The 12836-nt window shown below is 40.6% G+C and overlaps 1 protein-coding gene across 6 annotated transcripts in view; it reads left to right on the top strand.

The window, feature by feature from the left end:
- Positions 1-6062: 6062 nt before the first annotated feature.
- Positions 6063-12836, top strand: part of LOC135880300 (transducin-like enhancer protein 1) — a 114406-nt gene continuing 107632 nt past the window's right edge. For all 6 annotated transcript variants that reach the window (XM_065406555.1, XM_065406552.1, XM_065406554.1 and 3 more), the window contains exons 1-4: positions 6063-6111; positions 7132-7232; positions 9135-9198; positions 9304-9348. In XM_065406555.1, the coding sequence (XP_065262627.1) occupies positions 6088-6111; positions 7132-7232; positions 9135-9198; positions 9304-9348 (234 nt within the window). In that variant the 5' untranslated portion in view covers positions 6063-6087. The remainder of the gene's footprint in view (positions 6112-7131; positions 7233-9134; positions 9199-9303; positions 9349-12836) is intronic.

The following is a 12836-nucleotide window of genomic DNA, read 5'->3' as shown; positions in this document are numbered from 1 at the left end:
GTATTTGATAACATTAAGGTGGAAAATTTAACACATTTTAGTCTTAAACACGGCATACTGGTTAACTTTTTGTCAAATATCATTTCTGCACATTGACTGATAGAAGAGATTTGTGTGTGTGTGTGTGTGGTCTCTTCCTAATTTATTTGCACTTCAACCCACTGGGATCAAACTGCAATCCCTGTAGGCAAAAGAAGATTAGGGAAAGGGACTGACTGTTTTTTCCCAGACACAGAAGGGAAAGCAACTCCTCAAGTACCACAAGTTCTTCTGGCCACTGTACAAATTGTTCCTGAGTGTGGAGAGTTTCCAAAAGACCTAATTAGCAACTCACTGCAAACATTTCTTTGCATTAGCTAATGATCCGGCTACACTTGTAAGCAAACAGTACCAACATATCTAATCAATGCAGAAAAACCAACAGAATGCTTATTAAACATCTGGATGTAATTTTCTAGTTAGACTTAGAACAAAATGAAAACATATGCAGGTTCCTTTGATCTGTGCTTCAACAAAGAAATTGTTGATAAAAAAGCATACTGGCCACTCAATGTGTCATTTTCATAAAGCCTGGTCATTTCTCTTCAGATGTTCCCAATTTAATGTTGTTGGTTTCCTGCAATCTCTAATTTTACCATATTGTGCGAAACCACAAGAGATTCTTTGGATCTGATTTTATTTGAGGTTTTACTGCTGCATGATTTGCTACTGATTTTTTTTTCCTACTTAGTCTGGAAGAATTTTTTTAACAGCAGGAGATTGAGGGAAGGTAATATAGAGATGATGTCCTGCTGGAACTATTCAAAAATTCCTGTGCATAAGGAAAATTATTAATTTGAAAAAAAAGGTTGAAATCATAAAAAATGTAAAGAACAGATATTAACTGTAAGATAATGAATTATGAGAAATTTAATTCTTTTAACTTGCTCACATCATTTGATTTTATAAATAAGGTAGAATCTTAAAAACAAGTACTCCTTTTGCATTTCATCATAACAATTATAATCCCAACAATATTGCACTACTGTATTACATGTACTGTATGACTCAGACACTGTTTCATTTATTTTTGGCTCCTAGCTGTACTGTTTGTGCATTGCAAACAAATATTTAAACACCTGCACTTTCTTTTTCTGACTGAAAATACAATGAACTTTTGAATCCAGAATTTTAAAAGCATAAAATCTATTGAATTTTATAATTGTCCTTTTTACATATTTTTTTCTCACTGCATTATGGGTTGCAGAAGAGTGAAATAAATTACAAATTTTAGAAAGAGTTTCCTTCTGCATTAGCAAAGTCCTGATAATTGACATCATCGGCATTTTATTATAGGGTTTTTGCCACTTTGTGGAAATTTTAAAATACCTGAACACATATATTCATATTGCTTGTAACCAATAATGTTAACTGGAAATGAAAAAACCAACCAACCAAACGAAAAAACAACAACCCAGAAACATCTAAGGTAAACTGAATATCATTTCCCTAACAGGTATCAGAGGGGTAGCCGTGTTAATCTGGATCTGTAAAAAGCAACAGAGAGTCCTGTGGCACCTTTAAGACTAACAGATGTATTGGAGCATAAGCTTTCGTGGACATGCATCCGACGAAGTGGGCATTCACCCACGAAAGCTTATGCTCCAATACATCTGTTGGTCTTAAAGGTGCCACAGGAGACTCTGTTGCTTTTTACATTTCCCTAACAGAGTAAGATGCTACATCTGAAACCTAATATTATACTAAAACTACATTTTGGGCCTGATCTTGATTGGTTTGTGCACCCAAAACTCCCACTGATTTCAATATGAGTTTTGGTACATAATCAAAACAGGATTAGGCCCTTATGCTGTTTGAAGTAAGAACATTACGTTAATATGCTCATAGTGGGGAAAAAATTAACAGACTTCAAACAGAAGAGTAGAAATTATGACTAATTAGATTTCTGGTATTTTAATATTGAAGCCAGCCCCTGAAAATTGTATGTTTATTTAAAACATAAGACTAAAGCAGCTTGATTGTTTAAACACTATTATTTTAATGCAGTTAGAGAATTTAGTAGTATAATTATTATAGCATAACAATCTTGGAGAAAATATTACCTTGAATGGGATACAGCTTTCTACACACTTACGCACTTATCCAAATTTTGCTCTTGTTGCACTGGTTTAAGTATTAAGAAACATCAGTTGAATTAAATTCAGGTTATATTTACATAGGTGTACCCAAGAGCAGCTTTTGGTCCCCTACCATCAACCATATATGTGAAAGAATGTATTTACTTATTTATTTTATACATATACAGTAGCAGCTTTCATTTAAAAAAATATCAAACCCCAAACAGTTCTACTATTGGTTTTTACTGCTCTTCCATACTGATTTTGATGGAAGAGGCTCAAAATGCCCGTAAGTCTCTGCTCCTAGCAGCTCAGTAGGTCAGAAAGCACTTGTTAAAAGGTATGAGGAAAACAGAGAGCTGTATTTGTTAAAACATGCTCTGAAAAATGTAAATATGGTAAATAAAGATCACAAGACATTTCAACTTTCATGTAGGCGAGCAATTAAAAAATCCACTTCTGTTCTTGTTCCAAAATACACTGTTGTTTTAATGCTTTATCTGTTTTTATCTCATTAACAACGTGTGCCAGCAGGTTAAGCATAGTATTAACCAAAGCTGGATAAGAAAGTGTTATGTTGTCTCAGGTTCCATAACTACCAGGTGCACCTACAACATATATAATAATGGTTTGCATTTTATAGCACTTTTCATCTGGGGAATCTAGAGTGCTTTATAAGCATTAATTAATTAAGCTTCTTAATGCCTGTGTGAGGTAGCTAAATATGCTAATACCTATTTTTATATGGATAAACCAGTACACAGAGAGGTGAACTGACTTGCCCAAGATAATACAGCAAATCATTGGAAGAGTTGGGCATAGAACTCTCAGAAATTCTGACTCCCAGTCCTGTGCATGGACCACTAGACAAATTTACAGTCTGGTGCCACGATCACTGCCTTCTACTGAAAAGCAAACCTTTGTTGACTGCTCCTAGGAAATGGTGAAAGAAGAAAATGTACCTTCTTACTTATGAGATTGCACTCAATTTCAAAACCCTAAGGAGTGCAAAATTCATCTGGTGTTTTGCAAAATACACACATGTAATGAGAGTTTGCTTTGTTTTTTGTCCTCCCCACCTCCGCCTTTTGTCATTTTTTATTGTAGGTAAAACTGGTAATAACGCAGTTAAAATAACACTGAGAATTGAATACAGTCATAAATTGCTCTTGTTTAGAGATGTAACAATTTCACTCCTATTGAATTTTAGCCATAGTCAGTTCTAATTTAAATTACATACTGAAATTTAATACAATTATAAATAAATCACATACATGTTTAAAGGGAAGTTTAATTGTAGGGTAAGAAAATATTTACTATAAAATTGCTCCCTTTATGTTCCAATGACTCCTTTTGATATTTTAGGACTTCTCCTTTAGGTAAAATATATTACCTGAATAAGTACAGGAACATTTATTAAAACATTATTTTAAAGCATTAAATTTAAAAGATTTATTAAAGCATTATTTTAAAGCTACTAGTACCTAATGCTTGATTATTAAATTCAGTTATGAATCAGATGGTTGTTACTAGAGGATGTGTTCTGAAGATGTTTACATCCCATTCTGGGCTGTGTCAGTATTTGGTGGGGCAGTAGTCACACATGGAGCATGTGGAATTTATTTGACCCTAGTCTACTTCAAATAGACCTATAAACTGTTTATAATATTGGAAGTTTCTAACTGCTTAACTCCAGTGGAACTCTCTTAGAAAAAGTCAGTTTTACTCAATGGACAACTTCAGTTCTGTCTGAGGGTCACTGTAACTAAAATTGCAGTTTGTGCATTGCAATGCATTAGATCAAGTTGTGACTTTCATCCTACTTCCCCTCTATTGGAGTACACTATAAGCAGGTGCCACAGTTTGTGCACCTATGTGTACGTAACCTATAAATTAAATATGTATGTGTGCCATATTTGTCCGTTGGAATTAGAAAGTAAACTGGGATAAAAAAATCATAGGCCAAAATGTGCTTTCAGTTTACAGCAATGAACAGCGCTGAGTTCTTTTGGATAAAAACTGAGAAAAACAGAGCAGAATGGGACCTGATTTTTATTTGATGTGATTTGGATGGGCTATATAGCTGTATTATAACAACATAAAGAGTATGTGTGTAATTTATATTCTTTAAATAAAATTTGAGTCTGTACATACATACTCCATTAAAATAGTGGGCCACTAGTAGATGTTGTGGGTAAATCGTCTTTCCCTACAAACCCCATTTTGTCATGTTCATAATTTTCTGAAAAATTCTCTTTTGGGCTACAGTTTTCCATGCTGGGTCTGGTCCCAGAGGTGAATTATTCTAAGAAAAATTTAATACAGATAGATATGTGCACACCAAGCTCAAAGCCTGGAGCATAACACTCCACCCCCCAGCCAGTGTGTTTAACCAGGGCACTGTATGTCTGGCTCTAACTGCAGCTTGTCCTGCTCTATGGTAGGCTGCAGTATTTATCTCGCCGTGTTACTTTCACAGATTGAGACTAGAGAAAGGGGGGAGGGCAAAATGGAGGAATAAACCAGATCCCAGCAATACACGCCTCCCTTCATTCCCTTTCCCTCCTCCTCCTTTTTCTCTGCCCCCCCGCCCACGTTACTTTGATTGACAGTTCAGCCTCTCCCCTCTCCTTCCCACCGACCTTCCCGTTCTCCCTGCCTCTCTGAGCGTTCCACGGCCTCCTATTGGTCCGCTCGGAAGGGTCCTGCCGCTCCGCCAGGAGAGCTGGAGGGACCAGAGGCTTGTCCCATTGGGCAGTCGAGAGGAGTACATCAGCACCCCACGTTGGCGCATGAGCAGGCGATTGGCCAGGGATCCCCTCCTCCCCTCGAGTGGGCGGGGCTGGGTGGCTGGTTAGCTAGAGGAGTGTGAAACCGCGTGTTAATGTAACCAGCGCGGGCGGATACATTGTGTCCCGTTTATTGAGAGCCTGCTACTGCCGCGGCGCTGCGCTCCCCGGCCCATACCCCGCGAAGTTTGCATACTGCGCGCTATATTATCCATGGAGGGGCAGCTGTAATTGGGAGGCTGTTTTTTCCCCCCGGTCGCTGTTGTCTGGATGTGTCACCCTGGGGCGCTGGAGAGAACTTTGTCCCGGCCGTGAGCGGGGCGAGGCGAGGCGCCGGCCCGGGAGAGCCCAGGATGCTGCTGCGCGCGGCGCTTGCGGGGCGCCGATAAGAGTCGCTGCTCCCCGGTGCGCGCCCGGCCGGAGGAGGTTATAGTGGCGCTGGTGCTCGGAGAAGCTTCCCTTTGATTAGTCCCGCCGGGGGGTGTGTGGCCTGGGACCGGGGGGTGGGTGTTGGTGCCTCTCTTTGCATCGGGCCGAGGAGTCTCCGCGGTTCGTGGTTCCCCTTCCCCGCGGTGCATGTGCCGCTGGAGTCGGCCCCCGCTACTCTGCGACCGGCCCCTTCGCCAACGCCCGGGAGCAGCGCGGCGCTCGCCGGGGACTTTCTCTTGCGCCCCCATCTGCTGAGTGTCCCGTCGGTGCCAGCCCGCCCGCGCCCCGGCCTGGATTTCCCCTGCGGGCAGGAGCTGTGGGGAGAGGAGTCGCCTGCGCTCGGAGTTTCCGGTCTTACAATTGCACAAGTTACGAGCCTGCGAAAGGGGATTATTTACTCTGCAGATAGAAGCCGCGGCCAGAGGAGGAGGAGGTCGGGCAGCGAGGGGAGCAGCCACCCCTCGCCTTGCACCGCCCCCGCCCCGCGGAGCCGCGTGGCCTGGGGACCGGCTGGGGCCGACGCGCCCAAGGAGCCGACACCTGCCGGTGACTTTTCAGAAAGCGGAGGGGGCGCGTTGCTGGCCGAGCCCCCAGTCCAACAACAACAAAGGAGAAGGCGGCGGGAGGAGGATGCCGCGGCCGGGCCGCTGAGCGGCGGCGTCTGCCCGCGAGGGCTGCTCGGGGCTTGGGATCTAAAGTTGGGGACTCAGTCGAGAATTGAGCTGCAAAGGAGCAAAGCGGCGGCCAGAGCCATGTTCCCCCAAAGCCGGCATCCCGTAAGTAACCCCCGGGCCGGGCTACCCTCTCGGCACCCCCTCCCTGCAGGACAGAGGGGATCCCCGCTGCCCTTTGCCCTGGGTGAGTGAGTGGCCCCTGCCTGCCCAGCTAGCCTCTCTCGCTGCCTGAAGGGCTTTACTCTTCAGCCCTCGCTGTCCTGCGGGCCCCAGGGCTTCCTGCCCCAAGAGCGACAGACCCGCAACAGGGCACGAGGCAACTTCTTGGTTTCCCTGCCCCCTCCCGGGCGGGGGGGCTCCCCGCGTGTCCCTTTCCCGGAACACAGACCCTGCCTGTGTACTGGAGGGCACTGGGGGAGGGGCTCCTTCTCGCCCCTTTGTTTTAATGTGTAACTTATTTGCATATAAATGACAATGGCGGGGCTGGGACTCTCCTTCGCCTCGCCGCCAGGTTGGCTCCTTCCCCCTTCTTTAGTTGCAGCCAAATAAACTCTGGCTGGAGCAGAGACAGGATGTGTGCCCCTTCTCTCTCCCCCCCCTCCCCCGCATGTGATTTTACCGCAGGGAGGAGTTAGCACCGACTAGCTTTCCTGGTATGGTGGTGACAAGTGTAAAGGGGGGGGGGGGGGGGGGGAAGAGATCCTGCTACCCATCCCTGTGCAGTTATATCCCAGGGTGGAGTAAAAGCCACCCTTATTTATTTATTTGTTTGTTTGTTTTGGAGAGGGGTGGTGGGTAATAGTGACAAGGGGGGGGTGAGTTGGGTCCCCAAGTCTTTTCCCCCTTTCCCTAGCGTTCTCCAATTGTACCCTGTGCTGGAATTAAGCTCCCTCTCTTTCCTGGGGTGTGATGTTCATGAGCGTGGGACCCATTGCTGTTGGAGGTGCCCCAGTTGGAGTGTAGGGTGGCATGTTGCTGGGGTATGGTCCCTAAGAAGTTAGCTGTGCAGACAGTGGAATAAGTAGCTTATCTTTCATGCCTGTCCTATGGCCTTGCTCACTGTTTTTTATTTAAACATTTTTCTTTTCTTGTGCCTGCTCTTTCCTCTGCTGGCCTTTCTAGACACCGCACCAGGCTGCAGGTCAGCCTTTTAAATTCACTATTCCAGAGTCTCTGGATCGGATCAAAGAGGAGTTTCAGTTCCTCCAAGCTCAGTATCACAGGTGGGTGCAGCATGCTCTGTTCATAACCAATTCTTCCTGTACCATAGGCCTCAGGCACATACTGCTTTTGAGGATTCAGGCTGGTGCACAACGTGTTGTTCAGTGGGGTGTGTTTCTTTTTTCTTGTCTCCACTTTCGCTGGTGGGAGAAGCTGTGTTTTATATCAACGTCCAGATGGTGGCGTGGGGAGTCACAGTTAAACCCTGTCATTCACTCCTTTTCTTTCCTTGCCATTGTTTTCACAGCCTGTTTTGCTGCTGTTCAGATGAACTTTTTTCTGTGTGTTTTTAGAGCTTCACAATAAGTGTCAATATTTGCTCTTGGGAATTTTGTAACTGGCTGTGTTCAGAACAGCAGGTCAATGGGTGCCTTTGTCCTCATGTTCCCGCATTCCAGTACCGAGGCACTGTTGAAATAAGCTTTTAATAAGAGCTAGAAGTTCAGTAGGAAGCAGTGGAGTCTAGTGGTGAAAATGAGAGTGACTGAGTTTGGGACCAGTAGATTCTAAGCCCAGCTTGGTCACTTAATATTCTGTTTGTGACCATCTGTAAAATATTCAGGGTGGGAGTGTGAAATTTAACTCTTTGGTAGGATCCTTAAGTGAAAAACCTCCATAAGTGCAAAGTATTCTGAGAGACTATCCACCCTAACTCCATAGCAGAAAATGTTATGGTTAGTTCTCATGTAGTGTATGTTTGCACTTTTTTGTTTACAATGTTAATGCAAAAATATAAAAATGAAAATAAGCAGTATTTAAAGAGCAAATAAGGATTTTAAAAAAGCATACAAGGATTTTAGTGTGCTACCAGAGATGAGTGAATTTCATTGCTTTGGTAGATTTGAGTTATGGTTGCTATGCCATCCTCGAAGCTGGCAACTATGTTGCTAGTCCTTGTGCTTATTGCTGAGGTCTCTGCAGATATCAAGGGTGTATTTTCCCCTCATTGCATAGACAGTACTTTTGGCATTAACAGGAAACGTGTCCCTTGGTGTGTAGCTGTATCCTATGACTGAGCAGAGATGAATAGAAGGCTCTATGTACAAATTTTCTTCTTTTTGAAGTTTGGATTAGGCCTTCATGATGTTGTATATAGCGTTTATCTATACAGAAGTTTATCAAGGCCTCTGGGGCCTATTTTTGATAGCTCTTATATTTAAAAATTGCAAAACTTAAACTGTATATGGTTACATATAAAAAAGGTGAGCATGCACACCAACCACTTTGATTGCGTACTATTTTCTTTAATAAAAAAAAGTCAGTTACCAGTCCACATGACAAAGAAATGGTATTTAATATTTTGTTTTAATTGGAGATATTGGAATAGTAAGGGTATAGGTTTATTGACACTACAGTTCCTTCACTTTATTTTTGTTCTCATAAGTATATAAAAAGAAAAGGCATATCAAATTTTAAATAATGCTCAAAGGCTATACCTCTTCAAGACTTTGGCAAGATAGCTAAGTACAAAATCAGGAGACTTTTTGGAGTAAAGGTTTAGAACTGAAACGCAGGTGAGTCTTCTACTGTGGTTACCTTGTTGAACTCTAGTACACTAATTCCTAGTCACCTAGACAGATTTTTTTACTTCACATTTAAACTGTAGTGAATTCAGGCAGTACCATAGTCTGGGGGTTGTGACAATTTTTGGTAATCACTCTAAGCATAGTGTTTTGATATTATAGCCTTATTTGGGATGTATTTAAAATGAGTCTGATCTGATTTGATGGATTCTATGTACTCTTTATATTCATATTCAGTTTTTCTGTTATGATACCAGGCTAAAGTTTGTTATTTATATTGAAGGGAAAAGACTAATAAGCTATCAAAGTGCAAATAGGGAAGGTAGATGTCAAAACAAGTGTCATAACATTTACTTTAAAGTGTCTGTTTTATTTTTGTAGCCTTAAATTGGAATGTGAGAAACTGGCAAGTGAAAAGACAGAAATGCAGAGGCACTATGTGATGGTAAGTATAAAATATTTTTTTTTTCCTTTTGTTTATTACAGAAAATATTTTCTAATACTTTACTATCGTATGCTGGTTTTAAATTGTGCTTTCCTTTATTTGCAGTATTATGAAATGTCCTATGGATTAAACATTGAAATGCATAAACAGGTAAGATGTTCATCTAAGTTCATAACTACTAAATTTATAAAAATAACAGGAGTACTTGTGGCACCTTAGAGACTAACAGGGCTAAATAGGGATTGGGAATGGCTGAGCCATTACAAACATTGAATCTATCTCCCCTTGTAAGCATTCTCACACTTGCTTCTTATCAAACTGTCTGTACTGGGCTATCTTGATTATCACTTCAAAAGTTTTTTTTCTCTTACTTAATTGGCCTCTCAGACTTGGTAAGACAACTCCCACCTGTTCATGCTCTCGGTATGTGTGTATATATATCTCCTCAATATATGTTTCACTCTATATGCATCCGAAGAAGTGGGTTGTAGCCCACGAAAGCTTATGCTCTAATAAATTTGTTAGTCTCTAAGGTGCCACAAGTACTCCTGTTATTTTTGCGGATACAGACTAACACGGCTGCTACTCTGAAACCTACTAAATTTATAGTCCAACTTACAATGTGTTTAGGGTACTAAAACACAGCTTTTGGATTTATATTTGAATTAGTGCAGTATGTCAGAAAGAGTGGATTGATTCATAGTTGTGACTAGTAAACATTGTTCACCTACCTAATATAAAATGATGGGACAAATAAGGTCTGCAGAACAGAATGGTGGTGTTGGTGCTGGTTCTGAAAGATGTCCATAAATATATAGGAAATGGCTTGCCTCTGTAAACAAAGACACTTGAGTTAAATGGTTTATAAGGAAATAGATTTCTTTGAGGAAATTCCTAGTTGGTACAGCCCTAGATCTGTCTAATCAGTCTCTTATGCGTCTGCAGAATATGTTGATAGTTGCTGAAAACTTAGCAATTTCAAAGTATGAAAAGATTAGTGACTTGGAAAATTCTTATGACTGAGTTTGCAAGTTCCCATAAAATTCACACTTATGGCCACTATAATGGTGAATAAAAAGAGGTATTGAACTGGAACAAGGCACTAAGGACCTCATAAGAGAAGAAAAGCTAAATGATTGCTCAGCCCAGAGGACCCTCAATTGAGTACTCATTGTCTGCCAAAGAAAGCATTAATGGCAGGGTGTAAGTATTCTGTAGATATGCTGACATTCACTTTTTCATCAAGATGCTGGTACAATAAGTCTTTCAGAAATCGATGGCCTCTTAAAAAAATTATCATTAGATGAAGTTGCACAGTTGGACACATTTCAAAGTGCAACAATACAATTCTTTCTTGATGTATATGTGCTATTTCATCTAAAACTCTTGTTTCATTAAATTAAAGAGCACGGCTGACCGGCTAGGGCACAGCAAAGAAATTGATTAGTTCAGGTTTCAGATCTTCAGTACATTCAAAGACTTTCATTAAGCAAGTATATTTCAGAGCTGAATTCTGTTTTTGTAACTCTGAACTCTTTGATATTTTTTTCTTAACATTTATTGTGCCCTGAAAAATATCAAATTTGGTAATGTGGAGTTAGATGTGTAGCTTTACATGCTCCGTTGGAGATGCATTTGTTTAAATGCGAAGTATTGACTAATACAGAAATATGACAACTTTGTTTTGAGGTAACAATGAATTTTGTAGGGAGAAGATTTGGGCTACCATTTGTGACGCTCAGATTAGATATAGAGCTGAATTTTTTTTTTTTTCTTTTGCAACTTAAATTTGGAACATTGTCAGCTTTTACTTCAGGCAGCTGTTTTGGGCTCAGTGGTAAAAACTCTTTTCTTCAAATAACTTAATGGTGTATTGTGACTTGGTGATAAGTTATGATAAAATTAATATCTAAATGCAAACCTCTTCTGCATAAACTTATAATAGGATCAAAAGTTCTTGTAACTGACCTGTAGATGGGTTTAAAATAATGGAACAGTTGATGAGAAAATGCATTTAGTGTATAAATGCACTAAAAATGTTAACCTTTGATGTTACTCTAAAGTTAAGTCCACAAAATCAAGGAACCTCAGAGCTCATATTTCCACATTGACCATAGCTTCTGTGTATTGCCAGGCTTCAATGATTATATATAAATGGTGTGTAATGTTTATTTGCTGTGGTGATATAGTGTAGAAACTTTTAAAATAAATGAAAGAATGTATTCTAACCTGCGACAGTCTAGCTGGGAAAGGCAGTATGTTTGTGTGTGCCTAATATATTGTGATTTTTAATGTCTGTGTTTTGTTTAATCATAATCTAAGGGATGAAAGAACAAACTTCTGGGAAGTGCATGGCGATCCAAATAATGAAAGTTGACAAGAAAATAAGCTGCTTTAGTGTTAGTGGGTTTTCATGTCTTCCATATAACATCTTCCACTTGAGTGCAGAGTCTTTAAAACCTCAAATTCAGATCTAAACTACAGAGGTGCAAAATAGCACTGTTACAGTTCAGTATAAATTGTCTTAAATTGAAAAACATCCTTCTAAATTTCAAATCCTATGAAGGCATTTGGTAGATAATAATCATAATTCTTATTAAAACTGGTGACGTCTAGTCCCTAGGGTGTAGCCAGCCTCAAATTGATGCTTTTTGCTGGCTGATCACCAGCATGGCCTAAGTGCTCATTATGTTGTAGAGAGGGCCTTTGGAGCTCTCATTACGTTTGACAGGAATTCTCTCTAGGGGGAAACTGGGCATTAGCTAGACTCCTGACAGGCTGAAATTATTCCTGCTTTATGGCTTATAACCAAATGCTAGCAAGGCATCATCAGGGGACACAAGAAATTGTCATTTCTGACAACATCTTTGTTACAGAAAAATGCAGTGATGGGGAAACTTTCCACTGAACAAGCGTTAATGTTCTGAAGGCCTGTCTCCTGTGTAGATGTTACCCTTGCTCTGTGTGAAGCCCCTCAGAGTTGTTGGTCTGATGAATTTTTTTTTTATGCTACTTCAGTGACTCTTCACACAGTGAAGTGCTGCAGCAGTGTTAAAATAAAAGTGTCACCCAAATAAAAAGTGATGTAATTATAGCTTGCCTTCTCATGTCAAAGCTGGTTTGTTGCACAGATATTATGTGTTAATGTTGTGTCAACAGTTCCATTATCCTTTAATTCAGGAGTTTATAACAAATTGGGTGGAATAAATTCACAAAGGCTTGAATGTTATAAACAGCCCTTTAAAAAAGTAAATATGCCATTCTAAAATGTACTGCATTAACCTAAGCATTCTTTTAGAAAGTGATGCACTGAGGTCAGGAAATGGCAAAGTTAAGGTTGCCTCCGCAGCCTTAACTCTGCCCCTTGTGCGTATGTATTACAGTAGTTTTTAATTACATATGCCTCTCCCAGGGCTTCTGCCTTATTTTAACCCAGGAACATGGACAGTGCTTAGTGAGCAAAGTGTCTGTTAAATATATTTATCCTCACTGGTCAGTTTGTAGCTTCCTTTCTTGTTTTTGGCATGAACTAGCTTTGGTAGACTTAAATCAGACTCCTTATATTGTTTAATATAGGTTTTTATGCTGTTTTACAGGTATCCACATTAAAATAAATAGAAATGAAGAAACACAAAACA

This window comes from Emys orbicularis, chromosome 6 (genome assembly GCF_028017835.1).
Source record: "Emys orbicularis isolate rEmyOrb1 chromosome 6, rEmyOrb1.hap1, whole genome shotgun sequence".
In the NCBI taxonomy this organism is placed as follows: Eukaryota; Metazoa; Chordata; order Testudines; family Emydidae; genus Emys; species Emys orbicularis.
The sequence above is the reverse complement of the archived record's forward strand: the minus strand, read 5'-3'. Positions and strand labels throughout refer to the sequence as shown.